The 13,063-nt window shown below is 43.6% G+C and overlaps 1 protein-coding gene across 1 annotated transcript; it reads right to left on the reverse strand.

Moving 5' to 3' along the window:
• Nucleotides 1–3,064: 3,064 nt before the first annotated feature.
• Nucleotides 3,065–12,632, reverse strand: NPY (neuropeptide Y). The gene is made up of 4 exons (XM_064444423.1): nucleotides 12,532–12,632; nucleotides 12,112–12,299; nucleotides 6,713–6,793; nucleotides 3,065–3,551 (listed from the first exon to the last, which is right to left on the reverse strand). The coding sequence occupies exons 2-4, from the start codon at nucleotides 12,297–12,299 to the stop codon at nucleotides 3,527–3,529; spliced, it is 294 nt and encodes a 97-aa protein (XP_064300493.1). The 5' UTR covers nucleotides 12,532–12,632; the 3' UTR covers nucleotides 3,065–3,526.
• Nucleotides 12,633–13,063: the final 431 nt, after the last annotated feature.

Here is a 13,063-nt window from a genome sequence, read left to right on the forward strand (position 1 = left end):
TGCCAGCTATCAGGTAAATCCAACCTCACCCCAACATGGTGCAATGATTTTTTGGCAGCTGCCCACCCTGACGTATCATGAGGAAGACCTGAGGCTCTGCTGAAAAGCTGCTGCCTGCCTGGGGCAAGCAGTGCTGCTATGTCCAGGGTCTGCTTTGGGGCCAGGACATCTCTCAAGATCACTCCTACCTTGGCTACCACCACAGCGTCACCAGCACAGCCCCCCATCCCACAAACCCACTGTGCCCATATTTTCTTCAGTTCTATACCACCAGCGCCTCCCTGCTTCCCCGTGTCTTCCGGCAGGTGATGGTTGAGGGTGCAGTGGGGATATCTTCTCCTATCTGATCTGGTGTGATCCTGTGTTCCGGATGGCCTGGCAGAGCAAAACTACCCTGCCTGCAGAAGGCTGTCCATGCCCTCTTCCTGCCACCAGAGCAGGGTTTCCACCTCTTGGATAACAAAGGAGGAAAATTCAGATTGACAGGCAGCTCTTTCCCCTTCACCAGGGAAGCGGGACAGCAGCTGGCTGGTGGGAAGGTGTGGGGCACCCACACCATCCCAATTTGGTCCCAACACCAGTCACAGAGACAACGTTTCACTCCATGGCTAGGGAGAAGGGAAATACCCATCAGAGGAGGACTGGGGAATTTGTGTCTTTTGGCACAGAAGGCTGGGTTTCTAGGGATGGAGAGAGAAAAGGATAGAGAGAATTTCCTCTCCTAGAAGAGATGATACATGGGATCATCTAGAACCCCTCTTTGGTTAAATCAAAGTTGGGCATAACTGAGCTGTATATTAAAGAAATTGCCAAAGGTAAAAGTAGAGTGTCTTTTAAATGTTTTACACCTACGTATGCACATTCCTCATGATTTCAACCCCACAATAAATAAAGGAGAAAATACTATCACCTACTTTTATGGTTCTCACTTCGTGTTGTTTTTCCTGGTGCTTCCTCAGATTCTGACATAAATTTCAGCCTTTGTTTTAGAAACAAGGCTCTGTTTCTCATGGTTAGAGAGAAAAAGATGAAAAGGTTAACCCTAAAGCCAAAATGCAGAAGCCACGCAAACAAATCCAGCACTTATCTTCATTTCACAGCTCATTTTTTAAGCCTATCCTGTGATTTCAAGGGCTGATCCAATATTTTCAATGTCCTGGCCTGTCAAGAGTGGTATATGAAGTACACAAGGAAGGTAAGCGCTAAGCATGCTGGACTTCTACGACAACATTGTGTCTGCCACAGAGAACACAGGAGGATTTTAGAAAGCAAATCATAGCATGGTGTGGATAGATAAATATTGTGTGAGCGCTTTGCCTTGCTTCTGTCTTTGACAGTTCGTGACGTAATACGCCTGGCATTGTTTAGACTTTTCTAGCTTTTCTATACAGACGGGTGTTTCTGAAGTTCAAGAAAACTCGGGTAATTGAGTGGAACAGCCCAACATGAGCAATTAGCATGCATTAATTCTCCTTTAACTCTTTTTTTTCTCCACTAAGGCACATATGTAATGGTTGTACTAAGCAACAAGAGTTTAGTTTATCATCTACTGATTTTATCATTTACATGGTCATTAATATATAGAGAGAGATACTAGGAACTACCAGGAATTAGAGATATTATATAGCAGATACCTCACTAATTTCCAATTTTCATTTTAATACATTTTCAAATAGAACTTTATGTGGACTCTAAACCAGCAGGTCCTGGCCTGTGGTTGATGGACTCCTGTGAGCCCCAGTAAGCTGGGGCCATCCTGGAGTCCCTCTGAACATCGTCACTTACTGCCTTGGGTGGCAACGGTTTATACCAGGGCCTCCAAACATTTTTGTAATACTAGACTGCTCTTAATCCTCACAATTTCATGTGTAGCACTGTGGAACCCATCACCAAGCCTGGAAGTGAAAGTATTGCTGCTAAAAGCAAAACTTGCCCATTCCAACGACACCCAAGTGTTTTATGAAAAAGAAAACCATGTTATGCTTTACTGAAGAAAGTGTGACCACAAAAGCTAGCATGGCCTGGGAATGCTTTGCAAATGCACCCAGTGTGCATCTGTAGGAATCTGGAACTTAACTTGCAGTGAGGCATCTCTCCTGGGGCAACAGCGTGTGGAAACATTTGAAAAGTGCGAATAAGATGTAAGTACATTAAACCTTCACACGGATTCTTTTCCTATTTGGAACTTTTTAAGTGCTTTATTACCCAGTGTTTAGTCACAGCATCTAAATAAAAGAAGCTGTGCCTAAATATCAGGAACCAAGGACCAGCATTTGTGTCATGCCCAGCATGGGTACTGCAAGATACCTGTCTGTGAACTAAACCACTTCAGAACAAGGGTAATGAGCTGCCATTATATTATGTTACTTTGAATAAAAACTTTGAGGGTTTCTTCAGAGGTCCTTGTGTCTAAGCCCCTCATCAGGCTAGTGATAACAAATAAAATAAAAATAAAATAAAAATAAAATAAAAATAAAATAAAAATAAAATAAAAATAAAATAAAAATAAAATAAAAATAAAATAAAAATAAAATAAAAATAAAATAAAAATAAAATAAAAATAAAATAAAAATAAAATAAAAATAAAATAAAAATAAAATAAAAATAAAATAAAAATAAAATAAAAATAAAATAAAAATAAAATAAAAAGGTTCGCCTTGTTCCTGTTCCAGGTACCTTCTCATGGTGGAAACAGGAGCCATGAATGACTCCAGCTGAGAGAGGCTCAGAGTGTAGGTACCCAAAGTGTTGTGATTTAATCAGTGTACTCCTTTACAAGCCCTTAGGCAATGTTAAACATCTCTTTTCTGGCACAAATTGCTGTAGATATTTCCTGGTTTATGAGTTACTTTAGATATTATTTTCCTCTGCTTTGCATATTGCCAAAACAAAGATCTTGCATCTGTTTCATTTAAAATTCCTAATTCAGGCTTACAGCCAAGCTTCAAACCAGTTTTAAGGAGTTAGCAGAATTAAGCAGTGACTTACTCCTTTGTATTTTGAAAATGCTATTCATTTTAATACATTTGTCAATGTAAGTACTAAGTAAGTTTTTAGTATGGCAATTCTGAAAAATTGCCTCCCAGAACACTATTTTCCTAAATTATGTAGTCTGCAATAAATGATTTTAAACAGTTTTGTATAAATCAAGCAGCTGAGCTGAGTTTGAGGCTACGATAAAAGATGTCTTTATCTTACATTGCACACTAATTACTGTAATGACTGTGACACTATTGTTGTCCATACTACTTTAGACAGTAGGGAGGTTATAATTCAGTTTTAATAATTTAAAACAACTCTTTGCTATACCAATGACAGGGTTGCTTGTTTTCATTTAGTATGTTACATTTTGGAATGCACAAATAATTTATTTAAATAAAGGTATATACAAATATGATGAAGGAAAAACTCTACAGAATTCAGTACAATGGCTGCATGCACTGGGAGTGACGCTATGATTTGCTTCAGAGGCGTGGAGTATGAACTGAAAACTAGGAAAAGTTTTGATGGTGTGCTGAAAATCCCATCACCACATCGAAGGGTCTTCAAACCTGCAATACATATTATGAATGAAAAACCCGTTAAACACATTTTAAAGCCCCTTCTGAAAAATCCAAAGTTAGAACTACCAAAAATGTTCATTTTCGTAATAGCAGCAATAAGGAATACATATGTGTATTTGCAGTTGAAGACTGTATATGCAAATCCCATCAAAGCAGAGGCATCCTGGCTGACCAAATGTCTATACTCTGGTACCAGAACCTGCCCCTCCGTACTGCTGCCCAGGTGGCGTGTTTTCACACCACTGAAACCCACTGCAAAGCTGCCTTATGCCATTAAGAAGCACTTAATGAAATTCAGCTAGAAAATTAAGATTATGTTGAAATACAACTACAAATATACTTTGCTCTTACTCAGGAATAAGCAGTTTCCAAAGTGAATTCACTGAGCCAAAAAAAAAACCAATCCCAAAAAAGCCACATCTCTTGCTGTTAGCACCTTCAAACAAAACTGAAGTCCACAGCCACCATCATAAAATATTACTGTGGTATTCCACTGCTCAATATTAAACATTTGAAATATGTGTTGAAAGGGGTGCTGAGGGCAGGATTTGATCTAGACATCCTCTGCTTGCAAATAGCTGTTCTGTCTACACAGCACGTCAGTCAACAAGTGGAGAACATGGAGCGAGACCAGAGGAAATGCATTTGCCATCGTTTTTCCCATCTAAAAATTGGGCATCTAGTCTTCCTTCAGAGTCACTGGGGAGACACTGACACCTTGAGAAGGCAATTGATCCTGCCCGTTTTCAGATGGAAGGCTCATTTTGGAGATACCCATCCCTCTGACTGCAAAGGCAGCCCATAGATAACTACGTCACGCTACCTACCTAACATTTAAAGAGGCAGCAGTAGGGGAGACAAATCCTGTTGAGTTTTAAAGGTTTTCTCATGACTCCACAGGCTTGACAAGATCAGAAATGTGCCACATCACATGTTTTTGTAATAAGAACTTACTTGTACTCAGGTCAAGGTGCCTCCTTTTTTACTCCTTTACTTCATATATTTTAACTGGTTTCTATAAGAATCTCTCTAAACTTTCTTTATATCATCAGATGTACACCTAGACTGCAAAATACTTTGGGGCATATATTAGCCAGCAAAAGTGAAATGTCAAACCAGGCCAGCCCAGCTGAATACAGTTAAGTTGTATATTAACACCTCAGTGTTTAGTTGCAAAGTTTGTTCCTGCAAACTCACGAAGTAGATCTCTCTCACTGATTCACTGAGTGCAAAGTACATCTGCTCCATAACTGGCTGTGCATACAACTATTTCTAAATCATATACTTCATTAATTTAAGTTCAGAATAATACCAGCCTTTCATTCATTCAGCATCGCTTCCTCCAGAAGGGAGGGCTTAGGCAGCCATGTTATACCTGGGCATATTTGCTGTGTGTCCAGCTGTCCAACCTTGCGTGGCTCCCTTAACTTCCCCACCAGCTTGCAAACCCTCTGGACAATTTTAACCAAGTCAGAGAGAGATACAGATATCTCAGAGATACTAAGTTCCTGATGTGCCACGAAACACAGGACTGGGTAGAAAGAAGATTTAATTATGACCTCACATGGAGGAAAAGCTGGAGCAGGGTTCAGAATCAATACAGGGTTTTATCCTAGAAAACATATTCATAGCAAACTAGACATCATTGTTCCCAGTACTCCCATAACTGTCATCAATGAATGACAAACACCATACTCATTTTAAAGTGCTGTTACAGGGGGTATGAAATAAAAATCTGTTTCTCATCAATTCTTGATCTTAAATGCAGACTAGTTTGTTATTTTGCTCATGAGTTTTTGCTCCCTGGTGTGTTATAAATAGCATTACTGAAACAATAATAATAACAACCATAAAGTTTTTTTCATGAAGGGGTGAAAATTACAGAGAGTATTAGACGTTGTACTACCCTGTGTGTTGCCTCAAATTCACGGCAGCGGAAATTTCCCATTATGTGAGGGCTCTGCCTTGTCATTACAAAACACAAGATGGTCTAATACATTTCTCTGCACTCCATGAAGTTTTTTACATAAGTGTCTGCAGAGAAAACTGCATCCCCACAGCTGTGGTTAGTCATCAAACCATAAATCAATGGTCTCCCCATGCGCAGAACCACAAGTCACATGGACAACCTCCTTTGATGGTAGCAGAAATTTTGGTCACCTTTCAGTGACAAGATCATGCCCTAAGTTCAGTGCTACACACTATTATGCTTAAGTACTTAACTAGTCTAATTGAGCCTTTGCACAGCTGATGAAAATGCGGAGCATTTGCTTGTAGTCACCCGAGATGACTACTGCATAAAACATTAAAACATATATTTTTGCAGCAGAAGTATTATCAGCAAACTTCAGGCTATCAGTAAAGGCGTAAACTGACCTCACTCATGCTTGACTGTAAGCAAAACTAAACCCAATATTTTCGTTCATGAGACAAAACCCCACCGTATCTTACTTTTTCAACATACTTACTTTTAGCTGTGTAAATTGTGGTCACTACTACAGTATCTTACATTATAGCTAAAGTGTCATTACCTAACTAGATAAATACGGTATGTACATTTGAAACCCCATTATTGCTTGAAATGCCACTGTTGTTTTAAACCTAGTGCAAATGGAAATATAAAGGCCTTTTTTTCCCTTTGTAAAATATCAGGTAAAAAAACAACGTGAAATACTGTATTTTAAAGACCGGTCATTGCTGTGTATTTGTGATAAGTTAACATAAGTGCATATTTACCACTCATACATCTTTACAGGAAAAATTTAAACCTGTAGCAAATGAGTAGAAATATGCCATTTTGGGGGCTGTAATCTGTCATCAGGCATCAGCGTCCAATCCTGTCTAATAAAGCCCAGTAAAGGGCAAGCCCTGTGGGAACGCTTCCCTTCCTCCAGGCAGCAGGTATGGCCTGCTCCCACAATCAGGAAATGAGGAGTTTTTACTACTTTATACCTGGTAAGGCACTTCTTGCATTCCTAGATGGTCCTAGCTCTTACAAAAAAGGAATTTAAAATGTTTTTTTCAGCACGTGTTTACCCAGCTGTTGGTGGCATATGTTTTCTCCCTGTGAAACATACTTATTGATAATAAATTAAACCGTTAAATCTAAATGAAAAGGGAAAACCACAACAAAACTACTTCATACGTACCTGGATCTAGGAATATTTTCTGTGCTTTCCCTCAACAAGAGGTCTGAGATCAGTGTCTCTGGGCTTGATCTCTTCCCATATCTAAGGAAAGAGGAAAAAAGTATATTTTTGTATATGTCAGTTTTTAGAAAAGGAAGACTAAGCATGGAACCATTAAACAAATCTTTTCAGAAAAAACAAATAGAGCAGACATAACAACAACTTTCCAGCATGTATTTTAACTTAACTTGACTTAGCCATGTGAGAAAATGTTCATTCTTCAGTATTTCTTTGGACATACTTTCTCCATAATCATGTTACATGATAGTATTCAGGAACTCCAAATATTTCTCAGCTCAATGACTCTTCCTGGATACTCTAAGGCCTTGTACCTTACTGATGTGAGCATGGAGGAAGAGGGAGGAAGCTGCGCATGACATGACCTCCAAGCACGTCACTCCTGGCTACAAACCCAGTTCCATCATCCCATTAACCTTTGCATTGTTTTAGATGCTACCGTATTGTAAACGAGGAGTCAATTTTATCTATCAAGTGAATAGAAAACAAACTTGGATATGCCATGTTGTCCAAGGAAGTAGCCAAGATTTTTTAAGCTAGCTAGTACATTCGGGGCTGCCCAACACATAGCACATTATGTTGTAAAAACTGAGCTACCCCAAAGTAATCATCACTTTTGAACTACATGGCCATGGGAGCAAAGCTTTCTGAATCAGAGTTTTCTTCAGTTAAATGGAATATCACTGGCTACCTTTGTCCTGTACTTACACAGCAGCTGTCTTTCCATTGATTTTTTGTTGTTTTTTTCCCCCCTAAATCCTGGATACTATACACTGCTCCACAGTTAAAAGTACTACAACTCTTGACTCTTGCAAAGGAATTTTTTCTCTTTTCCTGAGAAAGCAGAAATGGCAATGAGCAGCCAGCTTGACAGGCACTTCTTCGCTATAAGGATTCATTAGCCTAAGAGTGATAACTATAAGAAAATGCTCCCTTAGTTGGAAAGAATTAAGATCACGGTTTGTAACTTGTATGTGTAATTAGTCTGAATCACAAAGTATATCAACAGATAACAGCTTTGTGAATGCCGCTTGAGTGAAATTCTGATTCCAGAGAAATCAAAGGTGTAATTAAAGACTTAGGTTTTATCCATTGCTAGCAAGATGTTTCTCCAGTGACTTTATCTAAATTTTGGGAGAAAAAAAAAAAAAAACAAAAAAAACCCTTCCCAAACTATATTTCAAAAGCTAGCAGTTTTACCTGTTGATGGCATGACTTAATGAAATGTGGAAACATATCTATCTCACTTTACAATCATTTTATTCAACTTTTTGCGTATTTTACATTGCCTTAATAATTTTATTACATCACCTGTGCTGCAGAAAGACGAAGCATCTGTTTCAGAATTTTAAAGTAAATTTCTTAATCTAAACTGACTGAAAACAGGTAACTGAAAAGAACCAGCCAGACATAGTAAAATGCTATTACAGTAACACAATCAAGCGTCATGCTGAATCGAATACCTTGCACTCCATCACCACAAAGGGATTTCTTTCTTTCCATTTCCCTATTTCAATTAACATGTATGCGATCTGGACTTCAGCTGAGGGGGAATCTAATTTGCCGTTGTTTTAAAGAAATCAATTTAACAAATCAGCAACTTGTTCCAACAGCTTACACTTGGCCAAAACTCCCACTAATGTCTCAGAAAGCTCTGTGGGGAGCAACCCTCCAGAGTGCAAAGATTCGGACAAATCATGAAGACGACTGCGTTGGGGAGATACCTTTTATATAAGTCCCTTCAGCACTGCTACTTGTGCTGGATGGACCCATCATGTACTCACATAGCCAAGCTGCACACAAGGTGATTGCCAACTGCAATGCACCGGGCTGGCCAAGGAGCAGCTGCTCTTCCTATGTCAGATGCCTGAACCTCCTGTCTGCCCCATAATTTTTCCACTGGGAAACAACCATGCTACAGCTGTAATAAAAAGAGGCCATGGACAAAGTCCATCTCCTCTTAATGAAGCAAATGCCTTGGGAGATCTTTGCTCCAGCTGCTTCATGCTTTGCTCCTTGTCTACCCTGCCCAGCTCTGAGACAATGTGAACACAGAAAGCCAAGCCCTTATTTGCTGTTTGGGAAATACTCTTGCCAAATATCATCACTGTTTTAAAAGAATAAGGCTACGGGCTTTGTGAAAATAGCTGGTCAGGTTTTATGCTCAGCTTGAGACACCAAGGCCTTTTTTTCCGGGCATGCTGATGACCCACAACTCCAGCTAAGGTCAAAGGGACTGAAGAATAAACATTCTGATTAAGGACACACTATCTCAGACTTAGTAAAATCTGAAAGCTTCCTATGAAAACTTGGGTCTTGGGAGTCAAATCCCATCGATGTCCAAAGCTGGCAGCAGGAGCTGATGGATCTCACAAGCATCATGTGGGTCTGATTCAGAAAAGCACAAAAAATAACCCAAGCTGTCAAGATCCATTCCCTTCCCCATTAAAGGGTGTTGACAGGAAGCGGGAGGATCAGTACTGCCTAAGTCAGACACACTTTCAGATATTCTCTGCCCTGCCTACAGTTCAAGCCGTTTCTGTCAGAAGTGGCCTTACCGTTTTGCTACAGCACAGAAGAGCCACAGATTCATGAACAAGCTACATGAGACAAGAAAAGAAGAGGGCCTGCCAGCAAGAGGGCATACAGCTAGTACCAAGTAGTGGAAGCATGAGTGATTCAAGTAAAGATGGGCTCTGCATCTGCAGATGCAGATACAGACATCTGCAAGATAGGAGTCTGCATCTGTGCTGGTTACCATAAAATCTCTTTTAAGTCATAAAGACCTGGCACATAAGGAACAAGGGAAGCAATAAAAAACGAGAAGTCTGAAACCGGCCTGGTGACCTGCATCCTACAAGTACCTGTTTCCCTCAGCTAACCTCAAAGGGGTACAAAGCTGACAGGCACAGATGTCTAAAGCCAAGTGAGCTGGGTCTGAAGGAGAAGGATCTTAAAGGAGAGAGGGAGCAAAATAGCCGACCAGACAAGGACAAGAAGAGAAAGATGGTCTGGAAGGAAGAAGCTTCATGGGGACTGGGGTGAAGACCCTGTGGGTCACAGTAGCTCAGAGGAGAATGACACTTGAGTGCTTGGGTTAGGCCAGAAGGAGAAACCAGGAGGATGACCCAGACAATCATAATCACAAAAACTTCAAACAAAGACAGATGAACCTGAAGAGAAAAAAGCATTGATCTCTTCATCCTTTCCCAATGTGCTCTTACTGCTCCATGTCACCAGTTGCACAGTGACCAGGCTCCAGGCACCAGGTCTGGTGAGAGGCCAAGCACAGCTTGCTCACACACCCTCAGGAGGAGCAGGGCAAGCCCCTGGACCCCTCGTCTCCCCCATTACAGGTCTCCCAAGCAGCACCGTGGACAAAAGGCAGAGGTAAAAAGCTGTAAGAAGAGAGAAAGCTTTGAGCACATTTGCTGAAACAGAACAAATGACCATCCTTAGATGAGTCCAAAATGCTTCAAAAGTTGTTGATTCATTTTGCAAGTGACTGTGTCACTGCCGAAACAGGGAACCTCAAGGAGCTCAGTTAAGCTTTCCAAACGGGGTGGCAATTACTTTATTTCTGCACTGTTAATTCACCACACAGTGGAAACAGCACAGCTTCTTTTTGTTTTGTTTTGTTTTAGTTAACCTATGAAGTCAACTTTAAAATGTGTGTCGTGAAGTTATCATTGTGATGTTTTTTTTTTCTGCCAGCTTTCTTGTACTTCCAGGTCAATTCTGCTCCCTTTAAATTTGAGAGGGTGGGTGGGAAATCTAGGTAAAATCTGAAGAACAGAATTTAAATTCTGCATTGTTTTATCCATCAGCAACAATAACTATTTCGGTTCATTTCAGAACTCAAATCCGCACCAAAGAATTAAAGCAGTCTCAGTCTCTGGGTTTTGTACTTGCACCCCAGAAGTTAGGGAAAAAAAAAAATATCAGGGAAATTAGGGGAAAAAAAGCTACACAGTCAACATCAAAGCAAGCACACAGGGCACACCAGAAGTGGAGGTTGAATATAGAAAGGAGGGTATGTTTGTTGGGTTTGGGTGTTTGTTTCTTTTTAAATATGACCTGGTTTTGGACAGGAACCACCTTTGAAATCAGAGATGAAAGAAAGAAAAGGAGAGATGAGAGACCAGCCTGGAGATCCCATCACATGCAAAGGAGAAGGGCAGCAGAGGCAGAACTCGAGGATCAGATTATTTTAGCAGTTATCCCAGCACAGGCTGGGATCAGTCTGTCACACAGAAGCATGCCATATACGTGAAGGAGTTGTGAATATTGCTTTAAAAGTTCAGGACTGAAGAACTGTATCTCTATCAGCCTCTTCATCTGTGTTATGCTATTAGTGCACTGGCAGATAATGTTATGGGTTTGCTGGGAAAGCTCTCAGTTACACGATAGCCTCCCTTCTAATTTAATTCTTCAGACTTCTAGAGGGACAAATGAAAGCCTAATTTTAGACCTCTCATCTGGTTTTGATATTAAACAAATAAATATGTCAAAGCTCTTCTGGGTCACACACTGATCAGGGACCTCAGGGGAAACTTCTATTAATCACACAGTCTAAAATGGACAGATGGTCACAAAGAAAATTATTTTTTATAGTATTTTGCACTTTTTTCAGACCAAGCCCTTATCCCTTCTTTAACAAGCACAGGCACCCCCAGAAAGCCAGTTTAGAGCCAAGAAAGCTCGGGCCACACTCTTTTCTCTTTTAGTCTGGCCTTGGGTTCTTGCTTGTGGTCTTGAGAGAGCTTTTGTTACAACTAGTGGGTTTTTTGGCACTCACAGCTGTGTGAAGTAGCTGGCAAACCACAAAGCATCTGGACTACTACAACTCCTCAGCAAGGCTAGAGGGGCACTTTTTGTCATCAAAGTCTTCACCGGAGTTGGCAGCAGCAATGGAAGTGGTCAACTGCTCCCACCGCCCTGTCAAACTCTCTCTAGTTCCCAGTTTAGTTATGCTTTCTCTCCCTTTTGGGGGGGGGGGGGGGGGGGGGGGGCCTCCCTGTGCATGCTGCCTGCGGTTCACACCTCTGCCTGCCAGCCTGTCGGTGCCAGGGCTAGAAAGGGCTGAGAGCAGAGGCAGCATCGGCACCCCTGCCCCTTCTGCCAACTTGGATGGTGGAAACTCAGCTCCGGACCCAGAGGCAACTCAGCACGGCTCTCTAAGGGGAGTCTGTGCACTGCGCCTTTCTCCGCGTCGGTGCGGTAAGCAGGGCAAGACACCCAGGTGCGACGGTGCACCCCACTTGTGTCCCCTAAGCCTCGCCAAGGAAAAAGGCAGCCCAGGGAGTGGGAAAGGGGGATGCTGGCCGGGCTGCTCTGCCTACCTCTGCCTGGTGATGAGGTTGATGTAGTGCCTCAGCGCCGAGTAGTATCTGGCCATGTCCTCTGCGGGGGCGTCCTCGCCGGGGCTGTCCGGTTTGGAGGGGTACGCCTCTGCCAGCGTCCCCAGGCAGACCAGCAGCGACAGGGCGAAAGTCAGCACCGACACCCACAGCCTCACGGTGCCCTGCATCTGCACGGTGGGGTGGGATGGGGAGGGTGGGAGAGCCGCCGTCAGCACCTGCCCCGACGGCGGGAGCAGCGCGGCCGCCCCAGCGCGCCCCGGCCCGGGCCGCCCCGCGCCCCCCGTGTCCGTGTCCGTGTCCGTGTCCGTGTCGTCCCCAAGCCCAAGCCCAAGCCAAGCCCAAGCCGAAGCCTAAACCAAGCCTAAACCAAGCCCGCGCCCGCCCCGTCGCGGCACTCACGGCGGCGGCTGCAGCGGCGCGGCTCTCCCCTCAGCGAGACGCTTCCGCCCGTGGGTCGGGGCTCCCGAGTGCGGGGCTCCGCGCCTCGCCGGGCTGTTTTAAGGCTTCCCCGGCAGGCAGGAGGGGCCTCGGGCGATCACGCCTCGCCTGCTCCGGTTCCCCCCTCCCCCCTCGCCCCGCGCCGCCTGCCCCTGCCCCTGCCCCGGGAGGGGCACCGCGCTGGCGGCCGGGCGGGGCCGGGCGGGACCGAGGGGCCGGGCGCCGCCGCCCCCCCGCACCGCCCCCGCCGCCCCGGCGAATCCCACCCGCGGGCTGCAGCCGGGCTCTGCCCTCGGCCCCGCGTGTCCCGTGTCCGGCCGAGGGATGCCGGGTGCCTGTCACTCCGCAGCCGGCGCGGGAAGGGCAGCGAGCGTGGGGATCGGAGCGTGGGGTTTACCCCGCTCCCATGGCATCGGAGGGGCCCCACGCCTGAGCTCCTTAGCAGGAGGTTTAACTCCCCAGGGCACTGGCAGCAGAGCTGCAGCGACGAAGT

The sequence above is a fragment of the Phalacrocorax carbo genome, chromosome 2, assembly GCF_963921805.1.
Source record: "Phalacrocorax carbo chromosome 2, bPhaCar2.1, whole genome shotgun sequence".
NCBI classification, from domain to species: Eukaryota; Metazoa; Chordata; class Aves; order Suliformes; family Phalacrocoracidae; genus Phalacrocorax; species Phalacrocorax carbo.